Below are 15617 nucleotides of genomic sequence, written 5' to 3' on the forward strand. Positions count from 1 at the left end.
TATTTTGAAAATAAAAACCTTTAAAATATAAAAAGAATATATATATATATATATATATATATCTGCTCCTTGAGGACAGGGGCATGCTTTGCTTTTCTACTGAACTCCCTGACTTCAATTCTCAACTAAAACATCATTTTACAAAGGAAGTCTTCCCTAATTCCTCTTAACTCCAGAGCTTTCTCTCTTTAAATTATTTCCCATATATTTTGAAAATAACTTATTTTGTATATTTGTGTATAAGTTGTCTCCCCCAATAGACTGTAAGCACCTTGAGAATAAGGACTGTCTTCCTTCTTTTGTATCCCCAGAGTTTAGCACAGTGCTTGGTACCCTACTGTTATACTCTATTGCTTAATACATAGAAGGTGCTTAATAAATGCTTGTTGACTGAAATGATATAGGTGAAAATGCTTGGAAAAAATATAAAACACTATAAGGAACTATTGTTATATAACTAAATATTAAGCAATTATTACTATTATTAATAATACTCTGCTCTCTCCAGACTTAAGTAAGCAGCTGCTAAAAATGTTCCTAATAGGGAAAACATCTTGGCAATTATGAGAGAAAAATGCGTACTCTGAATAGCTCATGTAAGAAAAGTAGGTAAAGCATAATTAAGAGAGTTTGACTATAATTAAAAAATCAGTTATTCCAGCATTAGTCACAGAAGTATTACTCTTGTGTAACTGAGGGTTAGAAATGAAAGTTAAGAAATGGATACATTTAGTTTTCTACCAGAAATACAGAATTCTAAAGTTGAGATCCTCAACTATACCACGAGTATGTTGAACTAGATCACATCTAGGGTTTCTTCCAGCTCTGTATCTATGATACTATGATGTAGGGTGAGAGCTGAGGCTAAACAAAATTAAGCCAGATGAAGAGTAGAAAAAAATCAATCTTGCTCTCCCACATGCTCAAAATGATTCCTGTTGGGCTTGTTTCTTTGATGCTTGTGAATTCATACACTCCCAAAGATAGCAATTGTCTTAAGAATGCAACCGATATGATTCATGACTCTCTCCTTTAAACTATAGGTGAAAGTCACCTCATTTAGGAAGCCAGTAAGATTTCAGTTAGCCCCAGGGAAAATATGGTCAATTTTGACTGTTATAAACCAAGTCAGACCAAAAGAAGTTTTACTATATATTAGCTAGTTATACAAACTGGCATGACCTTTTAGGAAGAAAAATTGTTTATTATGACCTTCCACACAAAAGGGTTTAGAGCTAGAGTCTTAAATAACTTATCTTTTTTTGTTTATGCCATGAGAGTAGAAAGAAAGGAGAGAAGGGAAAAAGAAAAAGGCATATTTTTTCTCCCACAGACTGCTCTTACTCAAGAAAAGGATAAGAGTAAAGCTGAAATAGTACATTTGTTCTACACTGAAAAAGGACTTTAAACTGAAACAAGCAAAACAGGAGAACCAAGGAGTCATAAATACACCCCAGGGGATTGCTCTTCTGAATCAAGTGTGTAAGGATAAGAACCAAGAGTTTCTGTTGTTATGAAGGAAATAGGAGAAAGGAATAGAAATGGTACTGATATAATAGGACCCTTTGGTCCCCTGATCTTTGTGGGTAGTCTGTGTCAGAAAATCTCCTGAATCTCCTGACAGCTCCTCTGCACCCTTTTACTTGGCCTTAATAATAATCCTAAAATAATCCCCACCTTCAATTCGCTTGGAGATCCTAGCCTAGGGATAATCACCAATCATTATTTGACAGGAGATTATTCCCTCAATTCATCAGGAGATCCTCAGGCCAAAGGAGGCTAAATAGAATTGAACTCTGTACCCCAATCTCAGCTACCTTCAAATCAGAAGCCCATTGAGAACTATTCCGTGAAAATAAAACTCTATTTTGCCAAAACCTCACTTGAAGACTGGGACTGCGAATTATTTTTTGTGACACTGGTCTGAAGACCCCCAAACATTGTTAGAGTATCTCATTCCTCAACAGTACCAGTTAAGGATCAATGTATTAAAAATATATATTTATAATTTAACTTCTTTAAAATTTGCTGTCCCTTCCTAAATGATTTCAACATCTCATTTACTGTCTTCCTCTTTATCTCATTGCTTGCCATCATCCTTGGTGATTTCAAGAACTATGTTAATGACCCATTAAGCTCCTCAGCCACTAGGTTTCATGGTGTCCTTGACTCTGTAGGTCTCCAGCTACATTCCAAATTTCCACTAACACTTTGACCACACTTCATTAAACTCTATCTATAGGCTTTTCAGCCCTCTTTTCTCTGTAATCTTTATCACTTGGAGATTTCATTTATTTTCAAATTTGGGCAGAAGACTCCAAAATTTATATATCTGGTTGATTATCTCAAGGGACTTGAATTTCTAATTCAACTGGACTCTTAAAAATCAGTTCTTCCTCCTGACTTTTTAATTTCTATATTAGTTGCTGCTGTTCTAGGTTTGAATCTTAGGCAGCTAATTCTTTATCTTTTCCTTATCCACCCTAATCATAAACCTTTTGCTTCTTCATTCAAAATCTCTCCCATATTTATCTCTGCCTTTCCATTCTGACTATAATTCAAGTCCTCATTTCCTCATCTAGACCAAAGCTTCTTAAACTGTGGGTCATATCATATACCTGAATGTGGGAGTCATGAAATTATGATTTATTATCATACCTATTTCATATACCTATATATCTGGAGTTACATAAAAATTTCTCAGGTGAAAAGGAGTTTGTGAACAGAAAAAGCTTAAGAAATCCTTATATAGACCAGTGTTTTCCAAGTTACAGAGGTAGGAAAAAAAAAAAAGAACTGACAAAAGATACAGAATAAATGCTAATGAGGCGTTAAAATTGACAGTGAGTTTGTGAACTCAGTGACTCCAAGGATGGTGTGCTGCTGACAGAAATAGTAAAGTAGGTTTAGATGAGTAAGAGACAGTGATATTTAAAGTGCAGATCATAACCCATTCATGCCCTCTCATCCAGTGAAATTTCACTTTTTTCCTAAGGTGAATGAGGCTCTCTCTACTCCTGGGATGAGTCCATCCTCCAAGGGCCTAGTACAAAGCTATTAGGTGATCCATTAAAAAGGGAATGAGGGAGTGACCAGCATTTGGGAAGATTTTCTCAGTGGTACCTGCACAACTGTTGGGTGTGTTTGGGGAGTGGTTGGGTTATGACTTCCCTGAGAAGAAGATGTCTATCTCAGAAAAGGAAATCTGAGAGCTTGAACAGTAGGAGGAAGAAATTCTATTGGGAAAGTGTTGGGGAAGAAAGCAGGCAATGATGGTGTTGGAGAGAAACCCATGAGGGAGTGGGATGTTGACTCATCTTCCCACCTTCTGTTCTTCTGAAGAGAGAGAGGGGAAACTTCTCCTTGTGATCATTTGATCATATAGCCTTTGATGTTACTTTGATATACTCTACCAATGGCTTTCTAAATGGTCTTCCTCTTTCCAGTCTCTTCCTTCTCCAATTTCTCCTACACCATATGCTGGATTCAGTTTCTTAATTATCCCCTCATTGACCTCGAATACTGCACAAAATCTTTCAGTGGGTTTTCAGTCCCACTTCTGCCAAAGCATAAAAAAGTTGTGATCCATATTGATAATGGAGGACCTCCTTAGAGAAAAAAAAATACACTTCTCCAAAGGACAGAAAATTTAGATGAATAATTATATATATCGAAACCCTTTTTTATGCAAAAAACATCATCCAAAGGATTTGGGGGAGGAGATGAATACAAAAATAGCTTAAGTATAGTCAGTACTTTCCTTCAAAAATTTTAGTATACAGTTAGAAAGATGACGTCTGTACAAGTGAATATATAATATAGAAAAGTTACTCAACCATTCGTACCTTTAGATTTTAATGATCACACCACTGGGCACATAGTCCAAGAACATCAAAGATAAAAAAGAAAGGCCTTGTATGTAATAAGATATTCATGGTACCACTTTTTGTAGTAGCAATGAAAAACAAATAGATCTGACAATAAGATAAGTACCCATTACTTGGAGACTAGTTGAACAAATTATGAAATATGGTGGTAGAATGATTTGATGCCATATGGATGGGATGGTGTTACATTCTAAGAAATCATTAATATATGAGGAAGATGGAGCAATACAGGAAGAATCATAAGAAGTGATGCAGAGAGAAAAAAGCAGAAAAGAATATCATATATTGTGACTATTAGAAAGTAATTGGAAACAACATTAAAAGCAGCTGAAATCAGATTAATTTCAGTGAAGAATATTAGTCCAAGACAAACAGACAATGAAACTATCTCCTCTTCTTAGTAGAGAAGAAAAAACTACAGATGTATAATGTTTCATTCTCTGTTGGACAGAGCTGGATTTTGCTTAGTTTTGTTTAATTGCTTTGTTACAAAAAAAGAGTTCAGGAGCAGCTAGATGGTACAATGGACAGAGCATTGGTCTTAGAGATAGAAGGTTTTGAATTCAAATCTAACCTCAGAGATTTACTGGTTATATGACCTATGGCAAGTCACTTAATCCTGATTACTGGGAAATGGGAAAAGTTTTAGGGGGCATGATTTGTCAGAAAATGACTGTGATATGTTAAAAAAAAAAGAGAGAGAGAGAGAGAGAGAGATCTGTAAACTTTTTTAAGCTATCACATACTGACTGTTGAATGCCCAAGTAGACTGTAAGAGTTACTGTCTTTTTCTTCCTCTGTGTATTTCCCACAATATGTCAGAGCCATAAACACAGCCGGCACTCAAATGTATATTGCTTTTTCTTCACCCACAGGAGGCTCTAATCAAGTCATCATCAATTCTGAGCCACTTGACATTTGGAAACTCTTGAACATGTATCCAAAATAGGATTTATACATTCCTGCCCCATGGATGGAATCTGTTCATGGTTTTCATGCTATCAATACAACACAATTAAAGAACATTTAACTGAAAGACCCATGTTGGAGTGTTAGCTCAGCCACTGGCCAGCTGTATGACATAATTTCATTTATCACCTCCCAGGACATCAATTGTCTCACTTATAAAGAACAGGCATTAGATTGACTGGTTAGTCTCTAACTAAGAACTTTTTCAGCTCTAAAATTCTGATTCCAATTCTTCACAGTCCCCTAAAGTAAAAGAGAATTGGCTGCAGAAAGCAGATTTCCATTTGGGGAAGTAGCTAAATGGTGTTAGTAATTATCTTGAAAATGGCATGTATAAGGAAAAGATAATGATAAATGTGGAAGCAGATAAGGGAAAACTGGGACACTAATGGTGGAGTTGTGAAATTATCCAACCATTCTGGAGAGCAATCTGGAACTAGGCCTAAAAAGCTATCAAAGTGCACACACCCTTTGACCCAGCAGTGCCATTACTCAATCCGTATTCCAAGGAAATCATAAATGAGGGAAAAGGACCCACATGTGCAAAAATGTTTGTAGCAGCTCTTTTTGTGGTAGCAAAGAATTGGAAATGAATAAATGTCCATCAATTGGGAAATGGCTGAATAAGCTGTGGTATATGAAAGCAATAAAATCATCTTGCTCATCATTTTTATAGAACAATAACATATTATTGTTTTTTAAAAATGATCAAGCTGATTTTAGAAAGGCCTGGAAAGATTTACACAAACTGATGCTGAGTAAAACAAGCAGAACTAGGAATACATTGTATACAATATTAATAAGAATGTGCAATGGTCACCTTTGAAAGACTTGGTTTTTCTCAGTGGTTTCAGTGATCCAAAGCAGCCCCAATAGACTTTGGACAGAAAATGCCATCTGCATCCAGAAAAAGAACTAAAGAGACTGAATGTAATCAACACATGGCTATGTTCACTTTTTTTTTTTTTTTAATTTCTCCCATAGCTTTTCCCTTTTACTCTGATTTTTCTGTCCCAACACGTTTCATAAAGCAATGTATGATAAAAATAAATAAATGAACAAAATAAAATAAAAAAGAAAAGAAAAGAAAATTTAATGTGTGCCTCCAGGACAATTTAGGAATTTTGATAGGAGGCAGAGTAAACCCCAGAGGATGGAGACTGATGCTGATTCTCTATGCCCCACTGCAGCAGCTTCTACCAAGATTTTCCATAAAGGTTCATTTATGTAGCTCAGGGATGGCTAACCTAGACTTTAGTCCCAGCTTATCAAGTTTTCTAAGATTAATTGCCTTGATCATCACAAGTCCACGTGTTAATATCAACAAATACAGCAAAACTAAGAAAAGTTGTTAGTGAGCTCTGAATTAAATTAGACACACCAACCTAAAATAAACAAGGCATCCCACTCTTGCTCTTCCAAGGCAGCAATTATTCTGTCCTAAGGCAGGTGAGAATAAAGAGTGACCTTAAGAGATCATTCTTATTTTTATCATAATATGCTTTTTGTTGTTGAGTCATTGTTTAGTTGTGTATGACTTTCTGTGACTCCATTTGGGGTTTTCTTGACAAGAATATTGGAATGCTTCACCATGTCCTTCTGCAGCTCATTTACAAATGGGGGGAATTGAGGCAAGCACGGTTAAATGACTGCCTAGAATCAACAGCTAATAAGTATCTGAAGCTGGATTTGAACTCAGAAAGAGAAAGGAGTCTTCCTGGCTCCTGGCTTGGCACTCTCTTTACTGTGCCACCTAGCTATCCCCCATAATATACTATAGACCACCTAAAGAGAAGAAAGAAATAGATGAGGTATTCAGGAAACAGATGACAAAAATCTGGCACATAGGCATAATATGGTAGTGATAGGAGATTTAATTATTCCAACAGCTGCTGGTGCTCTCTCTCTATGCAAAGCAGAGTAGCTAATAGTTTCTTGGCATTCCTCCTGATAATTTCTTCCCCAAAAAGTGGTGGAATAATTGAAGAGAACTGCTATTCTGGACCCAATTCTCACTAACAAGAAGGAACTGTTTCCCTGTATGTCTTGGGATTTCATTCCTATCCCTCTTAGACTGACTGACCCTGTAGGATTTTTGTACTTGGAACCCTGCCTACCCTTTCCCTGAACTCTTTGAAATTTGCTTTCCAAAAATGTGGAATGTGAATGACTGTGTCTGGCTTTCTATCAAAAAAAAAAAAAAAATCTAAGATAGTACAGTCATTTCCTCCCAGGTTCCCTATTGTTTCTACTTAAACAATTTCTCTTCATTTTTGTGAATTTCTAATCCCTTTTGGGTTTACTTTCCTTCTAAGGAATATCTCTGAACTATTAGAGCTGTTCAAAAGTAGAATGAGTTGTCCCAACAATTCCATTATTGGGTCTATATCCCAAAGAGATCAAAGAAAAAGGAAAAGAATACACAAAAATATTTACAACAGCTAGTAGCAGCAAAGAATTAGAAACTTAGAGGATACCTAACAATTGGAGAATGGCTAAATTGATGTGGACAAATGTGGTGGAATAATATTCTATAAGAAATTATGAAGAAGATTGCTTTGGAGAAACTTGGGAAGATTTCATGAACTGATGTGGAGGAGAGTAGAACTAGAACAATTTATTCAATAACCACATTCTTTCAAAATCAAACATTTTAGAAACTGTTCAGTGCAATAATCAAGGATGATTCCAGAGCAATCAGGATGAAACACATAATCCATCTTTTGGCAGAGGTGATGGGCTCAATTGAAGACTGAGACCCTCTTTTGGATGTGACTGACAAATAAAACCATGAGACAGATTGAAGTCAAGTTGTAAAGGGCTTTAAAAGGTAACAGAGGAGTTTGTATCTTTCTCTGGAAATAATAGGGAGCCACTGGAGCTTATTTTATGAGGCAGCTAGATGGGACTACTGCAAAGTTAGAAAGACTCATCTTGCCGAGTTCAAACCTGATCTCAGACACTTCCCAGCTGTGTGACCCTAGACAAGTTATTTAACCCTGTTTGCCTCAGTTTCTTCATCTGTACATTGAGCTGGAGAAGGAATTGGCAAACTACTCAAGGATTTTTTATGAGAAAACTCCAAATGAAGTCACAAAAAGTCAGATATGATTGAAAAACAAAACAATTTGAAATATATTGAGTAGAATAGTAACATGCCTATATGTACAAAAATATTTATAGCAGCTCTTTTCTTGGGCAAAGAATTGCAAATTCAGGGGATGTCCATCAACTGGAGAATGGCTGAATAAATTGTGATATGTGATTATGATGAATATTATTGTTCTATGGGAAATCCTGAGCAGGATGTTCTCAGAAACACCTCAAAAGTTCTCCATGAACTCAAGCAAAATGAAATGCACTGTGTACAAAGTAATAGAAACACTGTGGGATGATCAATTTTGAATGCTATTCTCAACAATGCAATGATCCAAGACTACTATGAAGGAGTTATGATTTGAAAAATGCTATCCATATTCAGAGAAAAAACTGATTGTGTCTTTTTTTTAAACTTTATTTTTCTTGAGGGTTTTTTGGGAGGGAATATATATTTTCTTTAGCAAGATGACTTTAATGGGAATATTTTATTTCACATATACCTTCTTAATGAGGGTTGGGAGTTGGGGAAAGGGAGAGAATCTGGAACTCAAAGTTTTAAGAACAGTCACACAGACCTGCATTTAAAGAAAATCTTTTTGGCAGGTGAGGAGAGGACTGATGAGAGGGACAAGAGACTTATGGCAGAGGGACAATGGATGGACAAAGTTTTTTTCTCTTGATTACTCTTTATTCTTTTTATGGCACTTATCTACTTTTCTGTATTTTAGTTATCTATCTAGTAGATGGTGTACTCCTTGGTATTACTCACTGTTGTGTCTCTAGCAATATCTAGATCATGATTAGCCCTCACAAATGCTTGAATGATTCAGTTTTGAAACAGGGTAAGAATCAGTGGAATATCTAGCATAATATGCTCTTCCAAGGAGGTAAGGGAATAGTACCCAAGAGAATCTGAATAATAAGGACTCCCATTTATATAACCCTCAGGAGGCTAAAAAGCATTTTTCCTCACAATATCACATTACTGTATCCACTTTACAGATGAGGATACTGAGGCTTAGAGAGGCTATGACTCTGCCTCTATAAAGACTCAGGTCACTTGGGTCCTGAATCAGAGTCCCACAACAGTGGGATCAGGGATACAGGTGTAGAAAAGAGATATTTAAAAGTATGAAGAAGAATTTTAGAGGGCTGGGATCGCTTGGATTTTGGTAGGTAGAATAGGTAGGGGTCAAGGTCTAAGAACATGAACCAGGGGTGAAATATTGTTTTTGAGTGTTAGGGAACGAATTAGCTGAAATTGCTGTCCCATCTCTCTCAATGTCTTTCCATTTTTCTTTCATTCTCTTTCTGACTCTATGTCAGGATTGGAAGAATATTCAGAGTTTAATTAGACCAATCTATACATAAACATAGACTCTCCTCTATTACATCCTGGCTCTGTACTTAGCATCTTTGTGACTCTGTGAACACTATTACAGAGGTACAAACTTAACTCAATTTCCTCATCAGTAAAATTAAGGGGCTGACAAAAAGAAAAATAATTACACTGTATATACCCACTGAGAGGCAGCTAGATGACTCAATGGATAGAACACTGAGCCTGGGATCAGGAAGACTTGAATTCAAATATTGTCTCAGACATAACAGCAAGTCACCTTATCTCGATTTGCCTAATCTACTGGGGAAGAAAATGGCAAACCAATCCAGTATCCTTGCCAAGAAAATCCCATGGACAGTATGGTCACAAAGAATCAGACATGACTCAACAACTCCTGATAGAGAAGGTAATGGCCAAAATATAAAGAATAAAACACACACTTATGGATATGATCACTCTGTTTTGCTTGACTATGCATATTTGTTACAAAGATTTTGCTTTTCCTCTCTTCCCCTTCATCCTCTGGGGAGAAAATGGAAGAGGTGAGAGGGAAAATCAAATATTAATTGAAAACAAAACAAAACAAATTTTAAAAATAAAAGACAACTGGATTAGATAATCACTATTACAATCTCTATTAACTTTAAATTTATAATCCTATGATCCCTGACAAGTGTCCATGCAGCTTCTATTGGAATATCTCCAGCAAGAAGGAACTCACTCACTACCAAAACAGTTCATATTGGGAGGCTTCTAACTGTGAACAAAATTTCCCTTATGTCAGGTAAAACTTGCTTTCAGGCAGCTGACACCACTCATTCTAACTCTGTCCTTTTCCTTCAAGGAAGTGCTTCTGTATGAAAGCCTTCCAATATTTGAAAAAGTTCCCTTTAAGTCAAATGAAATATCACCAATTTCCTTAACCAATTCTCATGCTCCAGGAATCTATTTAATCTTCCTACTACCCTGCCTCCCTCCTTTGGATGTGTCCTTCTTCAAATTTGGCATCCAAGGTGAAGGTGATGCTCCAAATATATATTTAGTGTTTAGCCATTCTGTTCTGTCCAACTCTACATCACTCTACATGTACTTTGTCCATGGGGTTCCCTTGGCAAAGATACTGAAGTGATTTGCCATTTCCTTCTCACATGCCATTTAGAAATGAGGAAGTGAGACAAATTGGAATTAAGTGACTTGCTAGTCACTTAGCTAGTTAGACTTAGTTAGTCACATAGTGTTTAAGGTCAGATTTGAATTTAGAAATTCCTGAAGCAAGGCCCACTGCTCTATCTATTGAACCATCTAGTTGGCCCTATATCTTCCATATTTACTACCTGGAGATATAGCTGTAGACGTGGATAGAGAGAGGAAAAGAGGGAGGAAGAGAGGGGAGGGGAGGGAGGGAGAGAAGAAGGAAGGGAGGGGGAGAGAGAGAGAGAAAGAGAGGGAGGGAGACAGACAGATAAGCTATAGAAATAGATAGAAAGATATAGAGATAAGCTAGAAATAGCAATAAAAAATAGATATATAAATAGATCAATTGATCACCTTCCTTATTCTGAACACATTACACATAAGTGGATACAATACGCAATACAAGCATACTTTTTATTTGCTATGTTTACTGAATCAAATTTTACATGCTTAGTTCTAACTTTTGTTTATTTTAATTCAGATGTGTTATTTCACTGACCTAAGAAACTTCCAGTGATGGAAATTTTCTCCATCAATGCAGATCTGCAACTTATAGTTTTAGAGAATATTATCTTGTATGTAGCTCGTAATACACACACACACACACACACACACACACACACACTCCTCCCTATTATTATTGTGGTTTCTTTGAGCAGGGCTTCTTAAACTTTTTCCATCCATGACCCTTTTCATTGGGAAATTTTTACATGACCTCAGGTATACATGTACATAAAATAAGTATACAAATCAAATGTTTACTGATAATGAATCATAATTTCATGACCTTTATATTTAGTTACAAGACCCATATGAGGCTGTGACCCACAGTTTGAAAAACTGGGTCCCTGAAAACAGGGGCTGTTTTTGCATTATATTGTATATTGCATTATATATAATGTATACATAGTGACCAGCATCAGTAAACGCTTAATAAATGTATATTGACTTATTAAACTAAGAGTTCCAATGACTTGCCAAAGTCACATAGCCAGTATGTGTCAGAGGCTGGTTTGAACCTTGACTGTCCTGATTTCAAGGGACAGTTCCACTCTGCCAGGCTGCTTCTCCAGAGTAACCAGAGTTCTGATGTTTAAAGCTGATGAAATAGAATAATAAAGTGTCCCCTATATATAACATAAACAAACACACATATATATGTATATATGTATTTGTGTGTGTGTATCCCTATACAGATAGTGATAGTTATAGAAAGATCAAAACAAAAAGACAGATAGACCCGTTTGTTATTCTAGATACTGCATACTTTTAATTTACTGTATTTGTTGATTATGTAGTTATACATATATAAATATACATTCACTCTAGTGATTTACATGTGATTACAGTGATTACATTTTAGTGATATATGTGAATTATTGTATATACAGATCATACATATATAAATGCATATATAATATATGTATGATGTTTTATATATATATGCATATATACAAACATATATCATCTATATCAAATAGGAACTATAACTTGCTTACAACCTCTTCTTGTTCTTATATGAATTATCCATTCCCAGTGCTTCACCTGAGGTGGCTTTTCTGTTCCGTCATTGGAGCAGACATTAGAGCCACTTCCCTTAGCCCATAGACATGTCCTTCAATAGTGACCGGTACAAGCTTAGGGAACATGAACTCACTTTAAAATCAGCTTGAGCCCAGCATCATTAGGAAGGAAAATCTGCTGCCAAAAGACAATTACATAATGCCCTCTCTCCAAAGCCAAATGGCTCTTGTATCATCAGATGTTTCTCATTATTCATGTCTCTGTTTCCTCTCCATTCCCTGCCCTCCCTCAAGCACAGACACTGTTGATGCAGCTGTTCTGAAGCACATTTCAAGTTAAAATGTCAGCAGTGCTTTCCAGAAGGCAAACGGCCGCTTCATTTTCTCCTGTATTCCTTTTCACCCGCCTCCATTCCTCCAGAGACCAAGGGAGTAGTAGAGCAGGGTGGGTAGCTGGCTTTGGGAAAGAAAGAACACTGGGCATTGAGTCCAGCAAACCTGTTTTCTAGCAATGGCTCTAGCATTGTATAGGCAAACTATGGGGCTCAGCTACCTCAGCTTTGGGTGCTCCACATGTTCTATCTGTACAAAAAAGGTACTGGGCATAAGGCACATGCACACGCAAGCACGTACACAGAGACACATACACACATGCGAACGGATGATTCAATTCATTTATTACTTACTAAGCACCTACAGTACAAGGAACAGGCCTGGGAGTTAGGAGGCTCTAGTTAGATTTTCTAATCCTGACTTTATGACTTTGGACAAGCCATTGGACCCTCCCAGTACCTCAGGCAATGGTCTAAAACAAAAGTTCTTAATGAAACCTACCTTCTCAGGTTTAATGCATAAAATAAAATACATAGGAAAATATTAAGGTCATTTTTTTTCCCATCCAAGAGAGAGAATCTGTGTACCTCAAGTTAAGAATTCTTGCTCTAAGACTGTAAGTTGCTGAGCAAGCACCAATCTGCACTGGGAGTGGGAGTTTAGTTACTGGCAATTTGTGAAACACTTTGAAGTTTGCAAAGTCCTTTATAAATAAAACATTTGATCTTTACAACAACCCAGGTGCATAACTCATGATATTAATATCCCTGTTTTACAAATGAGGAAATTGGGGTTTAACAAGATTAAAAGGTCACATAGTTAATAAGTGTTTGAGATGGGAATGAAACCCAGTTCTCTCCTGATTCCAAATCCACAAAGCTCAGGATCATAGAGCAAGAGCTGAAAGGGACCAAGGGACCATACACATCTTTTAGTCCAACCCTTTCATTTTGAGAAAACCAGAGTTCACAGAAGAATGATTTACCCATAGTCACAGAGCTGATGAGTGTCTGAAGTCTCTTTTGAGCATCCCCATAATACTAACATTTTATGACTATATGGAACTATATCTGACTTTGCAAATAGTTCTGGTCTCAAGGCCTAGAGGACACTAACCTTCAGCAGAAATATGTCATTGGAAGGATAATTGAAAAATCACTATGTAAGGTTGGAGGATTTCCATCCCTTCCCCCAAGTCAATTGACTTTCTTTAACCATGTTTTGCTTCCGTTAAAGAGCCACCTCACAAGAAGAGCTATTTAGAAATGAAATGGGTTCTTTCAGGATGTATTCAGGTTCCCATCATTTGAATTAAATAGAGTGTAAGTGGCCATTTGTCAGCATACTCCTATAAGGAGAGGTAGTAGTTTGGATGAGATGACATAAAGAACCTGGTCCTCCTCTAGCTTCTAGTTCCTTCTCCTCTGAAATAATCTTTTGTCTAAGAATGGAAATTTTTTTCATTCTTTGTATCTAATACCTGGCACATAGTAGGTGCTTAATAAATGCCTGATAATCTTTTTAGAATTTGAAAGTCCTCAGTTGTTTACATGTTGTTTCTTGCCTTAGAATGTAAGCTCCTTGAGGGCAGGAATAGTTTGTTTGTTTTTTACCATTTTTAAAATTCCAGCTTTTAGCAAATAAATGCTCATTATTTGACCAACTTCTAATTGTAAAAGTCATAATTTTAATATTTAATTTTTTTCAGCCCCTGAGTAAATAAAATAGCATCTGGATAGCAAATGGAAATAAAAAAGGCACAGTAATGCCAGAAGTTGTCTGGTGTAAGTGTCATGCCCTTGCAGGTGAAGCTGAAAGACTAGGGATGCCCCAGTGGCCGAGAAAAGAAAAAGTAAAGGAGAAGGGGATGCTGGGAATTACCTCTTTGTGCTGCAGGCATCTGGGCAGGTTGGACACTTCTCACATGTCTCTCCAAAGGCCCCAGGCTTTGTGCACTGGCACCTTCCACAGGAGCAATACCCTCGGCCACTGCAGATCTGGCCATCGTTGGAGAGACACGTTTCAGTCTCTGTAGAGCAGTTACAGTTGTCCCCGATGTAGCCAGCATGGCATTTGCACTCCCCACAGTGGCATTCCCCGTGACCTAAAACCAACACATAGGGCATATCAGGGCATTTGACCTCAGCAAGATTGGGAAGGACAGGTTATTAATTTAGGTTATTGCACCAAATGGCTGAGCCTCACTAGGATTTCAAAATTCCTGATTCTCACTTCTCCAAACTATAAAATATGGAAGTCAGTAAACATTTATTTTTAAGTGTCTGCTACATACACCATCATAGTCATCATTAAAGTCCCTTCTAATTCCAACATCTAACACCCATCCCTTCCATTCCAAACCAACTGTGGTTGGAATGATCAATGACACTTGCCAACTCCCTTGGTCTGTCTTAGTTCAAATGAGGCACTTAGCTCATTTGTTGGCTCTGAATCCCCCAATCCCCACAGGATCTGAATATGCCCAAAGAAAGATATCTGAGCAATGAGGACAAAAACTTACACAGTACATGCTATGCCCAGGCCTAAAAACCTATTGAGCTCAATCTTGGCTGTCCCATAGGAAGAGGAGCCTTCATCTAAAAGGCTGGAATATTATTTTTCTCAGAAGTCTGTAATAGAGCATTTTGTAACTCAGTGTTTGCCAAGCCCAAGGTTATCACTAACTTAAGACATATAGCCCTTTAGAAAAATTGTTTATACTAAAGAAATATTTCATAATCAGAGCTAACTAGGAATGAAATGGGCTAATTTCAATATAGTGACCTCCCTGTCACTGGAAGTGTTCAAGCTGAGTCTGAATGATCACCTATTTTTCTACAACAGACAAGAGATAAGACTCTTTATGTATGTACAGGGTAGATGGGAAAGAGGTGGTAGGTCATCTCTCGAGAAGTTTCTAACCAAAGCTGAGAGTGATCAACATCACTGACAAAGATACAGATCAACAGAGGCAGCCTCTGCTGGAGTCCTTTTGTTGTCTCATCATGGCATAGAAATCCATGATCCTGAAGGGAATTTCTGCCCAGCCTACCAATAAAACACAGTATAATAAACATTTTTAAGCATCAGTTACTATGTGGCAATGCTAAACAATGGAGATACAAACAGAAAAGTAAGATAGTGACTATCCTCAAATTTAATCTAAGGACAGAAGACAATACATAAAAAGAAACATTTAAAAAGAGAGGATGAGGAAGTGGGACAAAGTAACAAAGATGATAGAATCAAATTTAAGAAGTGCAAGCAGTG

The 15617-nt window shown here is 36.9% G+C and overlaps 1 protein-coding gene across 1 annotated transcript in view; it reads right to left on the minus strand.

Annotated features, from left to right (window-relative positions):
* ITGB5 (integrin subunit beta 5) overlaps positions 1–15617 on the minus strand; it is a 211419-nt gene that overhangs the window by 17066 nt on the left and 178736 nt on the right. The window contains exon 11 of the mRNA XM_051985464.1: positions 14229–14451. Coding sequence (XP_051841424.1) covers positions 14229–14451 — 223 coding nt within the window. The remainder of the gene's footprint in view (positions 1–14228; positions 14452–15617) is intronic.

The sequence above is a fragment of the Antechinus flavipes genome, chromosome 3 (genome assembly GCF_016432865.1).
Source record: "Antechinus flavipes isolate AdamAnt ecotype Samford, QLD, Australia chromosome 3, AdamAnt_v2, whole genome shotgun sequence".
NCBI lineage: Eukaryota > Metazoa > Chordata > Mammalia > Dasyuromorphia > Dasyuridae > Antechinus > Antechinus flavipes.